Source organism: Stigmatopora argus, chromosome 1 (genome assembly GCF_051989625.1).
Source record: "Stigmatopora argus isolate UIUO_Sarg chromosome 1, RoL_Sarg_1.0, whole genome shotgun sequence".
Lineage (NCBI taxonomy): Eukaryota > Metazoa > Chordata > Actinopteri > Syngnathiformes > Syngnathidae > Stigmatopora > Stigmatopora argus.
In genome coordinates this window covers 9,859,931-9,884,673 of record NC_135387.1, presented here as the reverse complement: position 1 = coordinate 9,884,673, position 24,743 = coordinate 9,859,931, and the positions used below count along the sequence as shown (strand labels likewise).

General features: G+C 41.7%; 2 protein-coding genes across 3 annotated transcripts in view; both read right to left on the bottom strand.

Moving 5' to 3' along the window:
- LOC144070702 (striated muscle preferentially expressed protein kinase-like) overlaps positions 1-16,203 on the bottom strand; it is a 37,437-nt gene extending 21,234 nt beyond the window's left edge. The window contains exons 1-6 of the mRNA XM_077595136.1: positions 16,085-16,203; positions 15,835-15,960; positions 14,918-15,421; positions 3,926-4,024; positions 2,045-2,195; positions 48-370 (exon numbers count right to left, since the gene is read on the bottom strand). Coding sequence (XP_077451262.1) covers positions 48-370; positions 2,045-2,195; positions 3,926-4,024; positions 14,918-15,290 — 946 coding nt within the window. The 5' untranslated portion in view covers positions 15,291-15,421; positions 15,835-15,960; positions 16,085-16,203. The remainder of the gene's footprint in view (positions 1-47; positions 371-2,044; positions 2,196-3,925; positions 4,025-14,917; positions 15,422-15,834; positions 15,961-16,084) is intronic.
- Positions 16,204-18,355: 2,152 nt separating this feature from the next.
- Positions 18,356-24,516, bottom strand: LOC144070693 (gap junction gamma-1 protein-like). 2 transcript variants are annotated; one of them, XM_077595121.1, is made up of 5 exons: positions 24,270-24,516; positions 21,828-22,097; positions 21,539-21,761; positions 19,155-19,823; positions 18,356-19,074 (listed from the first exon to the last, which is right to left on the bottom strand). In XM_077595121.1, exons 2-5 carry the CDS (start codon positions 22,065-22,067, stop codon positions 19,061-19,063), a joined length of 1,146 nt encoding a protein of 381 aa, XP_077451247.1. In that variant the 5' UTR covers positions 22,068-22,097; positions 24,270-24,516; the 3' UTR covers positions 18,356-19,060. The 2 variants fall into 2 exon arrangements, with proteins under 2 accessions (XP_077451247.1, XP_077451254.1); XM_077595128.1 differs by having other exon boundaries at positions 24,134-24,281.
- Between the last annotated feature and the right edge of the window lie 227 nt (positions 24,517-24,743).

Here is a 24,743-nt window from a genome sequence, read left to right as displayed (position 1 = left end):
AAAAGAATCTTAATCTTCACTGGCAGTTATAAGAAGGAGCCAATTACCTTCTCCGGAGTCACGTTTCTCTTCGTTAATTCTCGTCTGGGTTGTATCAAATCCAGTCTTTATTGATTCATCATCCACCAAGATGGTGGGAATTGCCAATTTCTCTTCCTTTCTTTTTTTTAGAAGAGGGCTGATAGGAGGTGTGGGTGATGGGGTGAGCCTGGGAGGCTTGGTTGGATACAGTGACTCCGATTCCCTCCTTGTGAATGGAGAAGCATTTATCACCTTTGGACTGGGAGATCTGTCAATTTCATTGCCCGAATGAGACTGTTGTTCTGGTGGGGCGATAACCAGAGTTTTTGGAGTCTTTTGTATGGATTTCCTATATTCAAACACAAAAAGAATGTCGTCATTTTTTGTTTGAGCCTTCTGTGAAGACATTCATCAGTAGAGATTATTCCCTCCAAACCTGGTGAGTCTGCTCTTTGTGGCTGTTGGCAATGGTTGCCCTGGCAACTGGTGAACTAGTGCTGTCTCCATGGTAACTCTAATATTTCCCCTTCTTCCTTGGGTTGAGTAACACTCTGGGTTTAACTTTGTGTTTGGCTTAGTCTTTTCAGGAACTTTACTTAATGTTTGTGGTCTGCCAGTCTCACATGTCTGTGCTCCTTTCATTGTGGACACTTCAAGTATTTCCATCTCGTGTGGGGCGCTGGGCTGTGGCTTGCCCGTCAACACCTGCTCAGCCGAATATGTTCTTCTAATGCTTGTACTCCCAACAATCTTTTTGACCCTTTCCAGTTCTTCGCTGAATTTGTTCTGGTAGCTCCGAACCTGCTGGGAGGAGCTTATCTTGTCTTCCCATGAGGAGGCTCGTTGCTTGAAGGCTGATCTCTTCTCTGTGGCGTCCTTGGATTTTCTGTTATAATTCAACTCTGAAGTGGATTCAACTGTTGGCAGATCCACACTCGCCCTTTTCGCCTCAAAGGCCTTGACCTTCTCAGAGTACTTGGGCTCTTCACGAGTCTGTTTGGTTGTCACTGTGCTATTAACGCAGGAAGCCTGCTCTGTCTCAGGGTGTGAAAGCTGATCTGGAGGTTTGTGTTTATTCTGGTCTTGAATTGGGGCTCCAAGGTGGTTTGTGTATGAGATGGGAGGTGGCTGAAAAGTGTCTGAGGGTGCAGAGGGAAGACCTCCATGTGATTTTTCTTGACCGTAAATCCTGGAGGTGTAAGGGTTGAAGGAAATTAGGTGTGACTTTAGAGCTCTTCTAGATTTTCCAGAAGCTTTGGTTGGAATATCTGTTTACCATTTTCTCTTAAAATATGCACCTTTTTAACTTCAGGACAAAAAAGTGCAGATGGCAGAATATTAAACTATAAGAAGCCACATGTCTGACTTTGTATGGATATGTCAGGAATTCAATTTAAATGCAGTGAGATATAGTCAAAGGTTGCTACAACATTTCAGTAACAACACCGAATTAAATAGAAAACAATATCATGCCTAGAAGGGAGACCTGTGAGTCAGTCTTAGGAAGTTGTGTTCGTGCTAATATTAATTTGGATTAAGGCTAGCATCCCACGCATGCCACTGCAAGCGTCAAAAGTGTCCATACAAAGGTGTGACTCCAAATAACGTGCAGCATGTACACTCAATGTGCAATAAAATATGTCAGTGCTTTTGTAACGTCGAAGAATTAGAAGGAACCACAGCAACATAAAGTCAAAGGAAAGTGTGGCGCCAAAGTACAGTCTATCAAAGAAAACAATCCACAGTCAATGCAAATGTGGAGGTTCATTTATGATCTCTTTGTTTGAGTGTCTTTTTCAATTTGGGTTGCAGATAGTTTGGTCGCTTCTATAAGGGCATGGAGAATGTTCTCCCTCGGTAGAGGCTGAACATGCTGCCGTAGTAGTCGCTGCCGACAGAAACACTTTCCTCTGACCCCTGAACAGGCCGCGCCAGGTTAGCGTGAGATGCTCGGATCAACGGCTCCACACCCAGATGACGGACAGGCAGGGGGCCCTCCATGGGACCACTGCCAAGAGCTTGCCTTGATGGATTTGTGGAATTCGTGTTGGGCCCAGGTGGTCGGGATCCCAATGCCCGGAGCTCCCGTTCCACAATGGGATCGTAGGAGCCTGGAAGGGGAGCTCGGTGATCAGAAGCATCAGAGTTATTGTCCATTGTCCCATCCCCTTCACCTAAATGGGCCAGAAAAGGACTTGGTTAAAACGATAATGTTGGATATACAAATTGAATAAATATGGCAATCCTTTTCACAAGCTTTTTGTTATTTCTTTTCCTGTGGGAACCAAGTTTGTTAGAAGGCACATTTCGGTATTAACCTTTGGAATTGCTGTCAATCTGCCGATTTTGTCAGCCAGTCTTAAGTCATACAGTGTTGTCTGGATCGATACCAGAAGAACCATTCTTTACGGCCACCCTACCCATCAATCATTTTTAATGCTTACCCTCTCGAGGGTTGCTGTAGCCCATTCCAGCTGACTATTGTCAGGAGGGAGAGTACACCCTGAACTGTACTTGAATATTAAATTTAGGTAAAAGGACCCCCACCTTCCGCCCTCGAACAAGACTTCTTGCTTTAGTGGAGGCAACTGTAAGGTACTCCATGAAGAAAATAAATGATGGATAACCGCCTCCCACCTTATTGCATATTCTCCTTCTATTCCTCCAACTCAGTTTCTCTTGGGGACGCGTGGGGTGTCAGTCCACCAACACAGAAACTCACAAAGAACCATCACAGAGTGCAAGAAAGGAAATAGTCCTTGCGGTGGAGGAGGAGAAGGGCGTCGATATTTGGGATCTAAATTCAGACATGCTGTTGCTGGGTTTGGAGGAATGTGAGAGCATGCAACTTCACTTTATTATTTTTTCAGTGATTTGTATTCATTAATAGCACTTAATTAGTTATAGAAGACATTTCTTTGCTTCACGCAATTAGATTGTGTCGACTATAAGTCATTCAGGTCACTGTAATCCACAAAGGGATTACATACTTATTAATTTGTTGTACATATCCTGTACAAAACTGGGGCAGTTGCTGCAGCGTATCCCAGTTGACTTCGGGCCAGAGGCGGGGGACACCCTGTATCGGTGGCCAGCCGTTCGCAGGGCACAAGCAGACGGACAACCATTCAGACTCCCACCCATCCCTAGGGGCCATTTAGAGCATCAAATCAGCCTGCAATGCATGTTTTTGGAATGTGGTAGAAAAGCGGAGTCCCAGAGTGTATTTTATTAACTAATATCAGGCTATAAATAATTATTAATAAAGTAAATATTTACTTATAATAGTGCCCTGGGGTCCACATATGTGGACATTAACCCTACGTATGAGCATCGGGTCTTTAGGAGTTTTTTTAATTTATTTATTTATTTTAATAACTGAAAAATTGCCACATGCCCTACACAATTTGGGTAGTGTCTTTTTCAAAGAAAATTATAGAGTTAACAGATAACAAGGCGGCGCGGTGGAAGAGTGGTTAACACATTGTCCATCTCCTTCTGCCCTGCGATTCGCTGGCCACCAATTCAGGTTGCCCCCCGCCTGGTGCCCGTAATTGGCTTGGATTCGCCTCCCGCGACCCTTGTGAGGATAAGCGGTACGGAAAATGAATGAATGAATTGACAAATAACAAACAGGAACAGTACTCTACCAAATCGTACTGTACTTTATCTACTAATATTACAATATGACAATTATTGTTTGTGCAACATGAAAAATATGGTATTGAAGGAGAAATTAATATTCAACTGCTTGTAATCAATTGACATAAATTCAAAAAGAGAAGTCAGGCCTTGGTCATTTCTTTTTACAGTAAGAGAACATGGAATTTTTATGTTTATGATCTTAATAAATTTAACATATATCTTTGTAACATAGCTGATAATTAGTATATACATAGTATACCTAAGGGTCCTCCCCGGGTGGTCTTGTCTTGGGGTCTCCGCAGCCCTCCTTTGGGTTCCATCTGTGGCTCGGTGGTCTCATCCTCTGTGGTCTCAGAGTCTGGAATGAAAAAAGGAATAATAAATAATTGATGGCAGAGGTAGGCGAAGGTGATCTAGGTCCCAAGAGAGTTGTAATGGGTAAAAGTCAGGGTATGTCATGTAGCCAACTCTGTTGCTTGAAAAAGAGATAATGTATGGATTCAGGCATCTAGAGATCATATTTTACAAATCAACATCACATTAGACATTGAACACCTCCTGACAAACAAAGAAGCAGGGAAGGATCCGAGGTATGGGCATGCAAAAACATTGATTTATAACGTATCACACGGCCAAATGACATGAAAAAGAACATCAAAAGACAGATGGCAGCCACCTGAAATGACCATTGTGGTTGAAATCACATCTCCAGAGCAATGAGATTAACAGTCATTGAACCAAAATAGGCAGATTTACCGTAGCTTTGCTTTCTGCAGGAGCGGAAAACTTCGCTTCCGTAGTGGCAGCAAGATAGGACAGACGGGAGAGCACCGTTACTATGGAAACCAGCATCCCTCTCACCCATACGACCGATCCTCTTCGTACCCATTCGAGGTTTAAAATTAGTGGTTGGCCAAACATATAGTTTATTTACTGGTCAGTGCACGTCTGCAGTACATTGTGTCGCACATCATCAAGCCAAACCCTGATTAGATCATTCCAGCAGATTGGCCTCATGGTCGGAAAGGTGTTGCAACAACACAAATTAGCATTAATCCCTGTGCCAGTCAGTTTTCTGTTGTGTTTTGTAGCTTCACCCAGCTACATCAAATTAGGTTAAGAGCCTGAATCCCAGGCATGGAAGTCAAACCAGCAGCATTTACTTGACAGACAAATCATTTAATGATTTGGAATGAAGCAAGAGGGGCCTGAACAAAAGTCAGTAGACAATATCCCAAAGGGTGCTGCCATTGTTGAGGATAATAGTCAGAGGCTAAATTGCAATGGTATTGCATTGTGGGGGTGGATGTACACTCGTACAATCCACTCTGGTTGATGGCCACTTAAAGGCAGACAGACACAGATGTTGTCCAGCAGCAACAGTCATTACTGGGAGTATTCCAAGGTTGGTAGACAAATCTTGTATACGCTTACGTATAGAATGTGCAAAGCTCATAATGACAACACACCATGCGTGAATCTGCCAAATGTCCGTGTGGAATGGCCGTTTTTCTGCAACAACACAGAGGACACGTGTTATTCAGAAATCACAAATATGTCATAAACTGCTGTATACCACAATATCAACCTAATTATAAAATAGCACTGAATATTTCATAATGTTTAGACATTTCTGGGTGGCAGAAAAAGTGATTAACTATTGCTGCTGACCTTAAGTGTAAAGGGGAAAAAAGTGTGTCATGTTTTGGGTTTCAACCACAGTTATATTTAAAGTAAACAAATGACGTATGACAGACAGGAAACTAAACCACCATCATTGAAATGTTTGGTCATCCCTGATAAGTTTCAAGATTTTCCTGTATTAATCATTGGCTGTACGGAGTAGAAATTTCAATTAAATGTATCACATCACACCCTAACTACCCGTGTCTAGAAGTGTGCCCAAATTTATGCACCTAGGTTTTTCGACCTGAATAATTATTAGACACTCTTATTAACTTTTTTTAATCTTGCAGATTATGAAGGGCATGCTGGAACTTTTTCTTACCACTGCATCTTTAATGGGATATATTAACATATTTGTTGGATTGTCTTTGACTAGCCGCCTGATGGTGTAGACCAGGGGTGGCCAAGTCCAGTCTTCGAGAGCCCCTATCCAGTCTGTTTTCCATATCTTCCTCCTCTAACACACCTGAATCAAATGATCAACTCATCAGCAAGCTGTCCAGAAGCTTCATACCAATCCTGATGATTTGATTCAGGTGTGTTGGTGGAGGGAATGGAAAACAGACTGGATAGGGGCTCTCAAGGACCGGACTTGGCCACCCCTGGTGTAGGTGTTTCATGCTCACAAGCCATGTCTTTAGACCAGGGGTCCCCAAACCGGTCCTCGAGGGCCGCTGTGGGTGCAAGTTTTTGTTCCAACCGATCCAGCACAGACATTTTGACCAATGAGATTTCTGCAGAAAACAAGAAGCACCTGACTGCAATCCACTGATTGCACTTGTAGGACACCAGATTGGTGAAAAAAGGTGTCCTCTTTCTGGGTTGGAATGAACACCCGCACCCACTGTGGCCCTTTGTGGAATAGTTTGGAGACCACTGCTTTAGACAATTAGTGTTATTTAATATATAACAGGCGCGAGTGGATAGCGCATCGGCCTCACAGTTCTGGGGTCCTAGGTTCAAATTCAGGTCCACCTGTTTGGAGTTTGCTTGTTCTCCCTTGGCCTGCGTGGGTTTCCTCCGGGTACTCTGGTTTTCTCCCACATTCCAAAAGCATGCATGGTAGGCTAATTGGACACTCTAAATTGCCCCTAGGTGTGGGTGTGAGTGTGCATGGTTGTCTCCTTGTGACCTGTGATCGGCAGGATAATCACATAATTTATTGGTAAAACCAAGTAAACAATATACTATATTTAGTGATTATAGTTTACTTTAGTTGCCACTGATTTACCAAATTGAGGTTATGAATTACTAACTCACTCCAAACTACAACCATGAACAGCTGTTAGAGAAAGGCCAAGTTTTCTTCATCCTGCCTGCTCTTATATCACTTTCATTTAAATGATTATAGAATGCAATCTATAATTTAAAAACTGGGTGAAATAGCATACCGTATCAAATGAGGGTAAATTCCAGAAGTAAACAAATTGCACGGATTCAGAACAATGGTTAAATAAGTCACAAGTGTTGTTTTTCTTAGTGTTTCGGTCATAATCTGTCAATCAGAACCCACTAGAGCACCACCACTATGACTCATTGGATTGGATGGCAAGTAACAAAAACACCCACCCCAAAAATTCCTATCGCTCTCAATTCCCTCTTCACGTGACCTTCGTTCTCCCATTGGCTGAGTAATTATTTGGGTGTGAAGCAACTGTTGTCTGGCGGCTTGTGATCACCAGATCACCTGGAAGTTAGTACAAGTGCGTTTCTAGAACCAAATTCGCATCGTAACAAAGAAAGGACTTGAAATCACCACAGGATTCAGGCTGTTCCATGAGCGGACAGCGTCCTGGAACCAATAGCCTACTGACACACTTCTTATAGGAATGCCTCCATATTTAGTATGTCACAATGGCCATAGCAACATAAATTAATTTCATTAATTTCTTGTGTTATTTGTAAATTTCATTGTAATGAAAAGTGAGACACACTGTGTGTACTTTTCTTCTGACAGTATGACAGAAGGTATTGAAAAATTCATTTTGATACCATGATTGGGAGATGGGCACATGTGAAAAGATATCCCAAACATTTTAAATCATAATGATCTCCCCAACATTAGTGCAACAAGTAATACATTTTTTTCTGATTTTGCTAGCAGGCTTACCTGAAACCTCTTCTTTGACCAGATTTTCTTCATCCTGCTTCCTGTCTGACGGAAGAGATTACCTGTGGCATCCACAGGCTTGTACAAAGCCAGAAAACCGAGGGTGTGGTATAGAACATGAAACGCGCAAAATGGGATTCAGCTGTGTTTGTGGTTCCGTGAAATGTCGAGGCAGTGGCGAGGAAAGCAAAGGAGAGGAAAGAAAGGAGCCGGAGGAATCCGGACTGAGGCGTCTTTGTGTTTGAGCGTATCCGAGCGCTCTGACGGAGCGCCCTCCCCACCTCTTAGTGTTGACGGCAAGTGCAGAAACACAAAGGGGCGGGGGTGGGCTGATGGGGGATGTCGGAGGAGGGAAGATGCAAACCAAGACAGCTGGCTTGAGAGCACCAGGAGAAACGGACAGAGGGAGGCAGGGGATGAAAGTGACTAATGACGGACAAGAAATTGAGGATGCTGACAGCATGGCTTGATAGGGTGACTGAACAAAAAAAAAGTGGAAGATGGAGAAAAACGTGGGTCAACATTGTAAAGAAATGTCAGGGTTTTATTTTTTTGCTGGCCTCCGTGCAGAAGGTTCTATATTTTCCTGCCTGTTAGTGGTCAGGCTGATATGTGCTGCACTCCATGGGCCCAAATAAGGACAAAAAGCAAGAAACTCCAACATTTTGAGTTTCTCAATCTGTGATTCGGTAGAATGTTAAATCATTTCAGCAACATGTTTGAAGATAAATGCTGAAAATGTGCAGAATTACGTACTGCTATATATTAGGGGTGTAACTAACAATTGATACGGTTTTTGGTTAAGCATATTCATTCATTCAATTTCTGAACCGCTTTATCCTCACAAGGGTTGCGGGGCGTGCTGGAGCCTATCCCAGCTGACTTCGGGCCAGAGGCAGGGGACACCCTGAATCTGTGGCCAGCCGATCGCAAGGCACAAGGAGATGGACAACCATTCACACTCACACTCATACCTAGGAGCAATTTACAGTGTCCAATCAGCCGACCATGCACGTTGTTGGAATGTGGAGGAACCTGAGTACCCGGGGAGAACATGCAAACTCCACACAGGTAGACCAACCTGGATTTGAACCCAGGACCCCAGAGCTGTGAAGCCGACGTGCTAACCACTCATCCGCCGGGCCACCCTGGTTAGGCATCATTGAATTGAAATAAAAGAAAATGCAAAACATCGATCAAATTCATCTTGTAGAAAAGAATCGGTGTCATTCAACCGTCTAAAATTTTTCAGCAAAGTGATTGTCAGAAACATAGAAATGCTTTGTAGTTTTTATTGGTTTAGATGATGTGTAACTAATGGCGTTAATGGTGTACATATCATAACGAATGTGCGTGCGGCTAACAGCACCGTGTGACGCACTTTAGCGAACACAAACTACAACTTTTGAGATGATAATTCAATTTATATACATGCTACTGCTTAAAAATGTTCATTGCTGTGTTGTTTGAGTTGCATAATATATTTTTGTGTTCGCTTTATAGAAAACAATCTCACATTCCATCTCTTCCTCTTGGCACCATTCCATCTTTCTCACTATTCTGATCCCGCCCACACACAAGCATATTCTTTTTTCCGCACCTTGCACACTCCAACTTAATTGTCCTTTCAGACACATCTGTGCTTTCCTCACCTCCTCCGCCTTCAGTAAATGAATCTAAAAATAAACTGTAAGCACAGAGGCTCCTTTATTGCAGGACTGTGGACTTTCCGGTGCTGCCAAGCAAGGCATGTTTCTCTTTAGAAAACAGAATAAATCCATAAGATTTACTACAACCATCATGAATTTGGTGACACTCAGGCGGTACGGTCATTTCTGAACTATTCTTGAGGCACAATAAGATGTGTGTCTCTTTCTATGAGGTTCTCAACTTCGACACCCTTAATCTCCTCGATCCATCAGCGCTGGGAGGTGGCGGAAAGTGCAGCAATCGATGCAAGTGTGTCATGCATGATATAGGACACCCCCCCACAATAGTGCTCAAATGCTCTAAAATCAATATATCCATCACTGCATCAGTTCTTCATCTATAATCCAACGAGAGGTTTAGTACTCCCTGATTTTGAATTTTGTTTTCATTGGGAGACCTAAAATCAACCAATTCTATTGCCACAGACAGAAGAACACATCATAAAATGTAATTTATATAATCTTAAAATACATAAGTCGACAAGCACCATTCTTGGCAAAAAAAAATCCCGCTCTGAGCTGATAGAAAGGCAACAGTAACTTGGAGAATAACTCGTTATTATCAAGATAGCCATTAGAGCATCTCTGCACCATGTCAAATCTTGAGGAAGGTGGGGTACAGCAACAAAAAATCACACAAGGCATTTTCGCCGAGATAAGCGACGCTAAGTGAATGTTTTCTCTTTTTCAGACCACGGGCATTGAACCATAGAGATGATTGTGCATGGCAATCCCAGGAGATTAGCAGTTTCCTAAATACTCAAACCAGCCCATTTGGCACCAACAATCAGTTTTGGATTGCAGCACACCATCTTGACTGTTTTGACCTTTCTTCCATGTGATTGGCTGATTAGAAATTTCCAGCATCAAGCAGATGGAAAAATTGTTTTATGTAAATATTCACACAAGATAACAAAGACAATACTGATGAAACAAACCTCACTTAATTTTACAGCATTGTGTTAATAGGGATGTTTTCAAGCTTTTGCTACTAATTTAAATTGATTTTGCCTAAACTATGCCAAACTTGGTATGCTGAAAGTGGCTGGAGGGAATAATCAGGGAACTAACTATTTGCATGATAATTGATAACATGATCTGACCTTTGTTGACAGTCTTTGCATCATTTAAAATCAATAGTGTTTTTTTTCATGGTTGCATTAATGGAAAACTCCGTGAGAGGAATTTACTGGAAAAATACACAGTATATATCGTAATGAAAGAGTTGTGAAAAATTGCGATTATGTTGACCCAACAATAATTTTGAATTTAATCAATTCTAAAGACTGGACTGAGCAACAACAATCTTGAAAAAACGTGACCTTGTGTGAGACTTAATTTTGATGTCTCACACAAACTCTGAGAAGACCTTATTTCGGCAGCAGAATGCCAATTTTTGTCACGTGACTTGCCACCCGATCCTACCAACTAATCCTGACTAAATCCCAGCAGGTCCCTGTGAACCACAGGGACAGGACACAAAGCCAGTGACACAGAAGGGAGCGCTTGTGTTGCTTCAGCTGCCTTGTCACAAGATGAAACTTGGACTTGAACTTGGAATTAATTAGAAATTAAACCCACTTAAAAATAACATTTAGAGAATCTCAATTCGGCAGGTATACAGTATCTCTAAGAAAAAAATGTGAGAGTGAAAATTGCTGTATAAATTGCTAGAAAATAACACTACTTATTGAAACATGTATCAGAGGTGTCAATCTCAAATTCCCTGAACATTTACCTTGATTTCTGTTCTGAATTACTATGAAAAAAGGTTAAAATGCTGGGTAAATGATCAGTCCATAACACAGTTTAATTCTTCAGGCTCAAAGATTTCTTGTTAGCCATAAGTTTAAGATAAATAATTAAAACCAAGGTAAATAGCAAACTGTGACACAAGATCAATTAGAGATATAAACTAAGTGACAGCCAGATTTACTATGTAACCTGAGTTTAAAAACCATTCTTGACTACCTTTCAGCATTCTGTTCCTCATACACGTACAGTGGCTCATTAGTAAACAAAATACACATTAAGAACAGGACCAAACAATTTCTCACTTTGGTGCTTCCGGCTCCTTGTTCCAGTGTTCCCTTCCTTCGTACTCCTCAATGCCTTGCGAGCGTCAAGAAATTCCCTCTTCAGCATGCCCTTCCACCAACATACAAACAGCAAATCCACAATAACTTCCCCTGTGAGTCCGGAATGAGCATAAAACTCCGTACCTCTCCTCAGCCCATGACCTGTTCCTGTGCTCTCATTGCCCACCTAAACTTTGATTCCAGCTGTCTAAATTTGCACTGGACTTTCCCTCCGCACCCCCAATAAAGGAGAACTATCCCCCTCCTTTTCTGTCAAGACAGGAGACACACTGCGACCTCTGCCGTCCTCCGATGGCTCATTCTGCTTTGACCTCTTAAACCTACGCACTTACGACAGCCATCTTGTGAAACGTTACGCAGTGTGCAGTTTGCCGCTGTACTTTGTAAAAGTAGAGCTTTCTGCTGAATTTGCTGCTCACACAACATCATTTCCAATTACATCGGTTACTTCAACTTCGTGGAGTTCAGAACTTAAAATATTACATATCAAATCCCTTATTGATGTGACTGAAATGACCACATACAATTGATTGAAGAATTCTGCCGTCTTGAAGGAGGAATCCGGGCAAGTCAATGGATCAGCGTTCTTTTATTTATAATGAGCTTGTGTAAGATAGCTCACGATTACTAGTTAACTTCATTCGTCAGCCAGCACATGCTGATCAGCAAAATTCAATCCACTTGGAGACTCACTTAATATGAACCAAACTAGAGACTCTTGTTGAAGTAGAGATACTATTTGCCGATCATTTGCTTGGTTAGGCCTCCCTGAGGCACATGTTTTAGATTAGCTATGGCCTCGACCTTAGTCAACGTAACTTTCTTGCTTTAGGATTGAGATATTTATCTTATGCTCCCTGGGCTCGCACAGACCAAGCGGAGAATTTTTGAGAACTGGATTGACGCAGAGAGAAAAAATAGGCTATAAGGAAGGAACGAAGTAGAGGTCGGGAGATATTCTTCACCCACTGTGGCAATGTGTATCAACTTTTCTGGCAGCTCAACAACACTCTCCTGCAGGGGTGGCCAAGTCCGGTCCTCAAGAGCCCCTATCCAGTCTGTTTTCCATGTCTCCCTCCTCTACCACACCTGAATCAAATGATCAACTCATTAGCAAGCTGTCGAGAAGCTTCATACCGATCCCGATTATTTGATTCAGGTGTGTTGGTGGAGGGAGACATGGAAAACAGACTGCATAGGGGCTCTCGAGGACCGAACTTGGCCACCCCTGCTCTACTGGGTATACAGTCTCTTGATTGGTTCTTAATAGCAGAGAAAACATCAGAGGAAGATCCAGCAACAGATCAGGAGGCCAAAAACCAATATATTTAAGTAATGCCAGACTTTCCTTTCAATCTGCAAGCCAGATTATATTTTGGAAACAGTTGGACAACATACATCTCATCTCATTTTCTGAACCACTTTATCCTTATTAGGGCCACGGTGGGTGCTGGAGCCTATCCCAGCTGATTCCAGGCCAGAGGCAGGGGACACCCTGGATCGGTGGCCATCCTATCGCAGGGCACAAGGAGACGGACAACCATGTACACTCACACTCATACCTAGGGGAAATTTAGAGTGTCCAATCAGCCTACCATGCATGTCTTTGGAATGTGGGAGGAAACCAGAACCCGAAGAAAACCCACGCAGGCATGCAAACTCCACACAGGTGGACCTGACCTGGATTTGAACCCAGGACCCCAGAGCTGTGAAGCCGACCCGCTAACCACTCGCCCCACCGGGCCGCCCGCTAACATACATTAAAAATGTATTAATTAACTAACTAATATATCTGTTTGTGTTTTTCCTGATTAGATGAATATTTTTTTACTGGAAGAAAATTGAGAGTTTTAGGTTGGCAAAAAAATAAAAAATAAAAAAAGACACCATATTTTGCACAAATAATTAAAATTAAGTACAAAGTGAAAATTAAGGTCACGTGTGATGAGTAGCTCGCCTAATTGAATCTGCTGAATCATTTTGTTAAAGCTGTAAAAAAAAATAACTGAGGAAAACTACATACATTCATAATTTAGTAAAAAAATATATATATCCAAATGTTTTCAGATGTTGTGAATAAAAGTAGAACAACATTTACTTAGCACGGCTCAGATATTTGAGTACTTTGTTATTACTCACCACTTCTTAAGATTGAAAACCTTGCTGGTCTACTGCTAGAGCAGCCATTAAAATTCACCGCACACACAACAGACTCACATATAACTACACATTTAGAGGCCCTTCACCTTGCTTTCAGGGCGCTGAACGTGATTGAGTGTGACAGCATCACTTCTTGACCGCGGGGATGCTATAATTATCTATGATGTCTGCTGGTGCAATTGGAGACGCATGCACACATCAGAGCTCTGAGACCCCCCAAGTCAGCAAAGCACATACCGTGCTGGAAATAACCCGGCACAGAGGAGTGAAGGGCTGTTGAAAAAAATGTACAAGCGATAATGGGGAAACCAAAAATTGGGACTTGGATAAAGCATTTTTTTTTTCAGAGAATGGATCTGATAAGCAAGTGTCATATTCAGATTTCATCAGCTCTCATGAGCTCTCAGCGAGCCAGAAAACAGACTGTGAGCAGAGTGAACAAACCCAGGATCATTTATCTCTCACATGCTTGTGAATTCTCACCAACTAATTTTAGTGATTCAACTAGGCCACAGTCACACTGTTACAAGCACAGATTAAAACCTATAGACTCAATGTTAATGCTTTCATTGAGAAGAAAAACAATCAAGAGAAATTATGTTGCAGACGTGAACACTGTTTGTAATTATTTCCTCCCTTTCTAAGGCACCTGGTCCAGCTGAAGGAAACAAACCTAAAGCCTGATATTTCTATCAACACGCTTCCCTGAAGGTATAGTGTTCTTTTGGCAATGAGCAGGGTTATTTCCAAACTTTTGATCTTAACACAAATTTCTATATATTTAAAAGGAGTACATTAAAAAATAAATAACAGTCTTGGTCATTTGTCATGGAGCATGTAAAGATATGTATATGTATATGTATCAACAAACATATAGAGGGGTACATCTACTGACGAAATTAATTCGTTCCAGAAGTGGTTTCATAACTTGGATTTTTCCTAAGTAGAGACTTAATTTTACAAATTAGGCTTTTCATAAACTTAATGCTTCGTAGGTAGAGACATTCGTAAGTAGAGGTACCACTATATATGTATGTGTATGTATGTGTATATATGTGTATGTACACACACATACATATATATATATATGTGTGTGTGTATGTACATATATATATATATATATATATATATATATATATATATATATATATATATATATATATATATATATATATATATATACATGTATATATTTCAGCAACACGCTTATTTATTTATATATTTATTCATGTATTTATTTATGAACTTACTTATTACCTATCTATTTATGTCTAAAATCCCTTTCCTATTTCTGCATCCTCACCCTCTTGCTACTGTGACAACGAAATTTCCCAAACACGAGATGAATAAAGTTATCCAATCCAATACGTACATACAAATCTTCAAAGCAGGCATGTCAAAACACTATCACCATTTAAGGTGTTAAAAACTAATTTGAAATATTCCTCCAAGTGTCGAACAATAAGAGAGAAAAATAAAAACGTTACCTTCTCCAAGATCCATTATGGCAAGGACGGCACTGCAGCTGGCCTCCCCCAGTTCATTGGCAGCCACGCAGGTGTATAAACCAGCGTCCTGTGTTTGGCAGTCCCGTATCCACAATCCTCCTGGGTCCTGGGTTTCCGTGAGTGGCAACAGGATATGGTTATGGTACCAGGTGAGTGATGGCTTTGGAAAACCTGCCAATGACACTCTAAGGCGGATGTCACAGCCTGTTCCCACTGCGGCCTTGCGGAGTTTGCGAACAAAAACTGGTGGCTTTGGCTCCTGATCAGGAACAAGGTGGTCTTTCATGTTACAAAATGTAGCCCTGTTTCGTGAGTGGTTTAGACTGGGACTGGATGCTGAACTTTCAGTCATCTTGAATTTTCCATATAAACTACGTCAGAAACTTTATATCTGGATGGCACTTGCTGCAAGCCGCTTGCCAAAAACTCCTTCAGCGCTCACACCTTTGGACTCGCAAGGCACGATCATGACCCGGTAGGAGACTGGAAGAGAAACACATACGTTACCGTTATACCTCACTACAAAAAGTTAGCCAGTCTAATATTTAAATGAACAGTTTTGTATTTTTACCCCGCAGGAAATTCATGCTGAAGATTCCTTTTTAAACTTACAGCTGTGATAAATTCCAAATTTACAGAGGGAACGTGTGTGTGGGAGATGGTTATGTATGTTTACTCCACTGAATCAATAAAATGTACATACATATTGCAGTGTTTTACTTCCCTATGTAACACACAAAAGATTCTGTTCAAGCTGTCATTTGATCCCTTTAAAATATACCTGAATCTTATCACTTGAGCATTAAAAGGAATTTCACGCACAATCTTCCATAGTCCTAACACCTATTAGTAGTTTTGATGTGAAAAAAAAAAACCTTTTCCACAATTCTACACACCTGACTTTGCCTTTAAAGCCACGGGAAATTCTTTTGAGCATCCTCGCAAAGCCCAGGTTAAAGTAATGAGATCCATGGTGGGAAATAGTACATCTCTGCGTGTCCTTCTGCAGGTGTAAGTCCACCCTGGATCATGGAGCATTAGCGGCCATCAGCATGGTCCTTTTTCAAGACTTAGAGCCCCCCCTCTGTCAGGTGACAGAGAGGGAGTGAGAGAATCCGAGCTGGAATGTTCGAGCACTGCAACCACCTTTTTATGAAGAAAGCACCATTTGAAAACTTCTTGGAACCTCTGAGCTGAACGTTTCGTCCGCCTTCTCTCGACCCCCTGTTTAAATGCTGAGCACTGGACCTACAGCTGCCACCCCCGATGAGTCACATACCTCCGCCTGCTGCCACACACAGACACACGCACGCGAGTGCAGACACGCATATAGCTCTTTAGATAATGTTATCTGGTGTTGAAAGTTTACATCCATTACTATGGAAATACAGTCTAAGAATAAAGGTGACGAACAAAGAATACAGTACCTTGACTATCACAGTCAGGGGGGGTTGAGAAGACTTTCTCAGGGCCCTGAAAATGTATGAGTCAGCGTCTTTCTGTGTGCCTCTGAAAGATGCGTCATCAAATGTGGCCTAGGCCCTTCTGGAAGACTATGTGTGAGAGTGGTGCATAAGCATTGTAGCACACATTCTCATGTGTTGCAGACAAACTTGCTCTGCTCATCGTAGTATATGTTCTCCTCGCCAACGGCAGTCAGAACGATGCAGAAGATACGATGCAGAAGATGATGAGTACCGTCAGAGTGGCTTGAAATCTCATCCAGGAAAGGGGTCAGGAAAGTCCAACTCATGGTGCCGAGGGAACCGTGGAGCTAAACAGGCTTTTTAGGAGGAAGCAAGTAATTTGTTAATGTTTTGGACACGTCTCAAGTTACTAAAATATTCTCAATCCATCTCATTACAGCTTAGATTGTTTATGAATAAAGTTGTTTTGTTTGTATATTGAAATCAGGGATTTCATGATATCCCTGATTTCAATATGTATTGTTTGAATTTTGCTGTGTTTATTTTACTTAAATGTTTGAATCAATTCTGAATATAAATTTGACTATTCTCTTGTCATTAGTATTTATACATTTGCTATTCCTGGTCACATCATTAAAGTTACAGCTATTTTGGTCTCGAGGCAGACATGGGACTGATAATCATTTACATTCTGCATCAAAATCCTACTTCTATTAATACCTAAAGACTATCTAGTCATAAATGAACTGAAATGCATGTTTAGGGAATCTGGAATGAAGCTGAAGAACCAGGAGAAAAATGACACAAGCACAGGTAGAAAATTCTCCTCACTCAAGAGCCAAGGTTAGAACTAACCTCAGAACTTCATTGTGCCCTGCAATTGGCTGGCCACCGATTCAGTGTCGCCCTCCTCTGGCTGGAATAGGCTCCAGTACCCTCTGTGAGGATAAAGATGAAGATGAAGCGGTTCATAAAATGAATGAATGAATACAGATTCATTAACCTTTAAGCAACTCATTTATTCATCCTCCAAACTGCTTATCCTCGCCAGGAAGGAGGGGTGATGGAGGCTAGCTGGGGGGGTACCCTTAAGTGGTTGCCAGCCAAATGCAGGGCACAGTGATACATACAACCACTAACGCTCGCAATCACACCGAGTGGGAATGGAAGCCAGCCTGCCTGCACCAAAGTCAGGCGGAAAAACCACTGCACAATCAGCATCAAAGTTTGGTTTGTGCAAATTATTTTGAGACAAGTTTGCATGTTCGTCCCGGCCGTGTGTGGGTTTTCCGCAGTTGACCCTCCTCCCACATTCCAAAAACATGCAGGGTAAGCTGCTTGAACACTCTAAATTGCCCCTAGGTATGAGTGTGAGCGTGAATGGTTGTCCATCTCCTCGTGGCCTGCGATTGGTTGGCCACCAATTATGGGTGTCACCCGCCTCGTGCTCGATGTCAGGTGGCATAGGCTCCAGCACCCCCGCGACCCATGTGAGGATAAGGGGTTCAGAAAATGAACGAATGAATGAATAACACTTTCACCAAAATTATCTCCCATGCAGACCTTTGTTCGTTTACTCCGTGGGGGACCTTGTCCTCCAACACCAAACCTTCAGTTCCAATCTTAAACATTAGATGGCAGTGATACTCTGAATTTCTTACCAACCACACGTTTAAAAAGATACCCACAAAAAGGACAGGACTAATTATTTTCTGTTCAAATATATTTACTCTCAAAAAATATCTACAGCTACAAAAAACAAATATGTTTGGAGCGGCATTCTTTGTAATGTACCGTAAGAATTGAAGAGCAGGAGTGAGAAACATTGAAATGTTGGTGGGATTCCATCTCATCTAACCAGTTACAAAAAAAACATTGAAATCCTCAAAGAAACACAAGCATTTGCTGATGAGTCTTTGGTGATTTTGGATGTAAATGTCTGTGTTGGAGCATGAACACAGAGCATGCCTGTTAGAGAAAGAAAATCATGTCTCACTCAAGAGGAATGTATTAAAGTAGAGTAATGTGGGCGCCACTGATTTCTACACAGTTCATTGATATACAGCTGAGCGGAAGAAACAAAAAACAGTAAGTGGTAAATTTGAATTCAAACCCTCAATGATTAAATGCCTCATGTGAGTCCAGGAAGGTACTCGTGGTAAACAAAAAGTTAAGTATGTATTGAAAACGTTTTACAAAAGTTCCAAAGAATAAAGAATTCAAGCATTTCCCAGGTCAACATTTGGTCCAATAAAGGTAAGATACAGGCCTTGGAATCACAATACTTAGCACTGATTCAGAAACATCCACCCAAGAAAACCTACAAAAAACATTCCCCAAAAAAGTACAGTTTCTTTTGTGAGCAGAAGAAAAATAACTGGGCCAAGCTCAAGTGGTAGAAACGGACATGGAATTAAGTATCAAAAGCGAGAGAGAAAGCAAGCCTGAACGAAAGTGAATCTGCTTTGGGCACTTTGGTTGAACATGAACTGACGATGTGACGGCCATTAAAGGTGAATCAGCTTTTCTTTTCAACAGACATAATACTGAAGGGAACATTCTTTTTCTTTCACACTTAGGTGCCAAACAATAATCGTGTCTCAGAGGTCCAACTGGTAAACAGACGCACACCTCCACCCAAAATGATAAAGGCTGGTAGAAATGACGAGACCGAGTATCGAGCCAGGATTCAGGTTCAGGCGTGTATTCCTTAAAAAGGGAGGAAAATATAAAGTAAATTGCATGTAATTAAGAGATTCAGACCAGATACAAGGTGTGCTGCCAAATACCTTTTGGGGTTTTCTTCTCTTGCGCAAAATTGAGGCGGTTCTGCTCAGCTGGCGTCTGCGCCACAGTGTGGACCTCGGGGCTGCTGCTACGCGAATGACCGCCCTCCTCTAAGTGGTTGGCCTGGTCCAGGTGCTGCTGCGCCAGCTTCAAGTGCTTACGCAATCGTTCTAGGTCATGGGACGCGTTGCCCCCGTGGCCAAAATCATCCATGCCAGGGTTACCCCTTGGTGAGAGCGTCAACTCCCCTTTGACACCTTTTTTCACAGCGGTGTGATACCCTGGTGGAGGGCAAGCTATGGCATGCAAAGAGGAGGAGGGCGCGTGCGATCTGAGCGAGGCCCGTTTGCGGAATGAGTCACGGATGCTGCCGATGCCCAAATGCCCCATTTCAAAGATGGTGAGGATCAGGCAGAGGAAAGACACCACGTACATGATCAGCAGGAAGATGGTCTTTTCAGTGGGCCGAGACACAAAGCAGTCCACCCTGTGTGGGCATGGTGAGCGACTGCACTCGTAGTTGGGGATAACATCAAAGCCATACAGGATATACTGGCCACAAAGGAAGGCCACTTCAAAGGCCGCACGCCAAAGCAGTTGAAGTATGTAGACTTTCATGAGTCCGTCTCGCAAGATCCGCCGCCGTCCGTCATGCTTTTTCTCTGGTAAGCCTGAAAGGGAACAAATATTTATTAAACCTAAAATACTAAAATTACTTGGCTTTGTCATGAACTCCCCCACACTGCATTTGCATGTCTCTGCCTTTTGTAAAATAAAAATCGAACCCGTGCACTTTTACAGAATTGCTGGTTTTCACAAATTTTGTGAGCGAGAGCTTTTTTTTCTTCTGTAAACAAGATATAATCGCCATTTTACCTCCAACTCCAACTCTTGTCTGACGTGCTTGCTAACTTTTTTTTCTTTGTGAAAACCATGCAAACCGGCTATTAGAGTAAATGTTTCAGTTATGGGGTGTACATATTCATAATGTGTATCTCTTTTTGAATAGATTTATAATTTCTACTTGGTTAAAAGAGGCCTGTTATTTATTTTAACCTCCACATATTACAAAATGATAGAGGAACCCCAAAGCAATTTGAACATTGGGGGTGGTAATTCTTGCAACCAAGTTACCAAATACATATATTCAATGCAACAGACAGTAAAACATAAGTTGCGATTATTCGCGACTACAGTAAATTTCAAAGTCTGACAAGCGGACTTAATACTTGGACTTTTTAGTGACATGTTTCCTTAAGTAGAGCACACGTACGTTTTCCAGCTCGGAGAGCGAATAAGAGTCACAGTGCCGGCCAGCACTTTATTCGGTGCTCAAGAATGTTTTTCAGACCTTGAAAAGCCAACAACATATTTACAACCCTCCAAGCAGGACTTGAGAAACCTCAAAAGAGGAGAGGCTTTAAAATGGAATAATTTCTCGCACATTTCTAGATCTAAAAAAAAGCTATGCAATACAGAACTAACTAGTGATCTTTTTCATTCATTCATCAGCCGTACTGCGTATCCTCACAAGGTTTGCTGGAGTCTATCCCAGCTGAATACGGGCAAAAGGTAGACTACCAAGACTGGTCGCCAGTCAGTCATCAAGCACACAGAGAGAGAGACAACCATCCGCACTGACAATCATACCGCCACCAAGTGGGAATCGATCCCACACTTGGCCTCTCCAAAGTCAGGGGAGTAAACGCCACACCATCTGGTCGCTAGTGTTTTGTTACCAATAATAAATTCAACCCCAAATATTTTCAAGTTTCATTGTTACTAAAGAGAGATGTCCTGGATATAATGTGTACAAGATTGACAATAAAAAATCTTCCAATCCTCAAAGCAACCGACAATGGTACCTCTACTTACGAATGCTTCAACATACAAATGTATTATGTTTGACATGTAAATAATTCTTCCAAAATACTATAATCTACCCAAGTTAAAAAATATCCAATGAGGCATAAACATATGCTGCAACATATAGCAAGCACCATGTGTGGAATGAGGGAGAGAGCGAAAATAAGTGAGCAAGAGAGAGAGAATTGAGATTTGAGCTAGATCAACCTTCATCAATTGCATGCCTCAACTGAGATGCTTATGGTTTTGTCTTTGTTTGGTTTGGTATTGTGGCATAATTTTAATGGCTAACTAAATAAATAGTTTTCTTATACTTTTGCCCTTTTTGCACACAGACATACATTTGCATACATATTTCATGCAAAATTGGTGTATTTTTATTCTTCTACAGGGTTTATAGTAGGTAGTCTTCAAGACTGTGGAAGGGATTATGTTAATTTATTGTAAAATATGCCTTTATTTACGAACTATTTAATTTCTTATGTAGATGTACTACTGTATAAAAAGTCTGTCTGCCTACTTTTTTCTGCCTTGTCTGGATTCTCCTGTTCCATCTCCTCAGCAACCATAGGGTCTTCTTCACCGTTGTCCTCTGCCTCCTCATAATCCCGCATGGCACCACGGGTAATGAGGGGCATTCTCTTCTTCTTGTGAAGCGGCCGATAGTCAGTGTCGTCCATGCGGGCGATCTTGTGCAGGGCGAATCCCAGGTAAATGATAGTTGGAGTGGTGATCATGATTACCTGCAGGAGACATGAATTCAGCTGAGTCCCACGCTTGATCGTATGCTTATAGAATTGGACACTTACCTGAAAGATCCAAAATCGAACATGTGAGAGCGGTGCATAAGCATCGTAGCACACATTCTCACAACCTGGCTGGTTCGTGTTGCAGACAAACTTGCTCTGCTCATCGTAATAGATGCTCTCCCCGCCAACGCCAGTCAGAACAATGCGGAAGACGATGAGCACCGTCAGCCAGATCTTCCCCACAAAGGTGGAGTGATTTGAAATCTCATCCAGGAGACGGGTCAGGAAACTCCAACTCATGGTGACGAGTGAACCGCAGAGCTAAACAGGCTTTTGAGAAGATAACAACTCAGTCATTAATGATTTTACACATCTCAAGTTACTAAAATCATCTATATGTACCTCATTGCAACATAGATTGTTTATAAATAAAGTTGTTCCATTTGTATTGTATTCTTAGAATTTTGCTGTTTTTATTTCTATACTTTGTTTTGAGTCTGATGCGCGATTCAATTCTCGATTCACATTCCACTATTTTCTTGTCATCACCATTCATACATTTGCAAGTTTTAACCTCATTAAAGTCACAGCTATTTTGCTCTAGTGGGAGGAAACGGCACTGGTAGCCAGTCAATTGCTTACATCAACATCCTACTTCTATAAATACCTAAGGACGATTTAGTCATAAATGAATCAAACACGCATGTTTTAGGAATCTGGAATGAAGCTGAGGTACAGAGAAAAATTACACAAGCACAGATAGAAAATGCTCCTCACTCTACAGGACAAAACTGTCAGACAGAATGAACTACACATTTTTCTGTTGTTGCTACGAATCCAAGTTATCCATCACCAACTGTACAAACTAATTTTGCTTGTAAAATTAAATTTGGTGCCCTGCGATTGGCTGGCCACCAATTCAGGGTGTGCCCCGCCTGTGGCCCGAAGTCAGCTGGGATAGGCTCCAGCACCCTCCAAGCCTCCGCGACCCCAGTCAGGATAAAGCGGTTCATAAAATGAGATGAGAGAATTAAGTTTGTTTTTTATACAAGTAGACTATTTTTAAGCAAGTATATGATACTTGTTTGCTAAAGTTTTTATTTTATTTTAAGATTTTAATCCATTCAGGGTCACCTGTAAGGCTTTTCTCCAAGAGATTTCTTTGTAGTACTTTTTTAAAAAAGATGATGATAAGAAGCAACAATGAAGTAGTATCAAAACTTTGCTGCAGGGTGACATCTGTTTTCACCCCACAATTACAAACCCTAAACTTAACAGCACACAGCAGAAGTAGACAATGAGGGAACAATTTGAGAGCTGCTGTGGAATTGTGTGCTCAGAGCAGATGTATACACACACGCAGGAAACTGTCCATTTAAACGCTACTTAACAACTCTGATGGGATTTGCAGCTGTGACAGAAAGTCAAGACAAATTAAAAGCTGCTCGATCCAGTGCCTCTTTGACCACCAATGCTAAAAAAAGTACTTTTTGATCTCACTGTTAATGACAATAATTCTAGAATGTATTAGTGGAGTGTAAAGCACAGTATCATTAGAAATGTAAAAATAAAAAAAATCAGTTTCTGTATAAATGCATGAAACTGGCTGGATTTGCAGCTTTCCCTTGACCACCAATGCCAACAAAATATAGTTGTGGTCCCACTATAAACTACAAACAGCATAGAAAATTTCGAAAATAACAGTGGGGGAATGAAACACAGCATCAATAGAATATATATTTAAAAAAATAAATAAAACTAAACTTTCTACATGTTTTTTGAGTGTTTGTTTTTGGGGGCGGCATGTCTTACTCTTTCACTAAACATCAAAATTAAATTTTAACTGGGAAGTGACTGATTTAAGTGACTGGTTTTAATAAAGGAAAAAACCAATCAAGTCAAGTTCCCATCCTCTCTCCCAGCCTGCAATAAAAATCTGTTGGACATGACAAAAGCTCAAAGAGATTACGGTTTGATTAAAAAAAATACATTAAAGAAGACATTCAAACATGCATTAAGATGACCAGAATTACTCATTTTAAAACCCAGTGTTGCGTTTAAGGAAGGGAGATGTTTGCCTGGTCTGGAAAGTCAGTGTAAGGAATTCGCACAAAGCGGCCGAGTTTTAGCAGAAAACTGGATTTTAGAGTTCTAAGAGCTGACACGCGGGCCGTCGTCAAAGCCACAGTGGAACAGTCTACTCTTTTAAATGGAAAATACTACGTCGAAAATGACAAGAATTTTGGTGGCGCACAATGAGTCGGCATTTGGCTCACTGCGCTCGGCCGGCTTTCGCTGATTAAAACGCAATCTGGCAAATTCCAAAGTCACCGCGTGAGAAGCGCAGATTTCTACTGCCGTCTTACTTTCTCTCCTCCACCAGCAAACCACCTTTCGGAATCCACTCGATGAATAAAAAGCACACTTTCAAAAGTCGACGTGCTGCACGAGCAAGTAACTAAAGTTACAAAAGTTAATGCGCCTCCAAACACACGCACCCACCTTTTGCGCTCCAAGCGCTTAATTGTGCCACCAGGTTTTCCTAATGAGCTTGCGGTCGGTCAAGTCGGCGTCTTTAACTACGTGTCCATTCAAGCCACCGTGACCCCCGCGTGTCGGGGTCCTCCAAACAAAATAAGTGTCGGCTTCTGTGGGGGGGATCCTGGCTCCTCTTCCTCCTCCTCCTCGTCGTCGTCGTCGTCTTCGTCTTATTGCGTAGTGGCAAACGCTCACCTCCCACGCATGAAACCCGAGAACAGCCCTGACACGTATTTACTTCATTTTTGTCAAAGTTACAACACTGTTTGTTTGTTGTTGGTATTTTTTTCCAATTTTTTTCCCCGAAGTCGTTGCGATGACGTCATTGAACTGCCTGCTGCAATATTGCCAACGTGGCATGATTCTGGATTAATTTCATAGAAATAAAAATAACAAAATCAATCAAGGCTTTTAATGATCATTGTGGCAGGATCGAAG

Bases quoted from the DNA above. Each gene is read 5' to 3' on its own strand.
- LOC144070693 (XM_077595121.1), bottom strand. From the start codon at position 22,067: ATGAGTTGGAGTTTCCTGACCCGTCTCCTGGATGAGATTTCAAATCAC. The intron at 21,762-21,827 runs GTAAGTGTCCAA...TGTCTCCTGCAG, and splicing joins TTCGATTTTGGATCTTTCAG to GTAATCATGATCACCACTCC. The intron at 19,824-21,538 runs GTAGGCAGACAG...GTTCCCTTTCAG, and splicing joins TCCAGACAAGGCAGAAAAAA to GCTTACCAGAGAAAAAGCAT.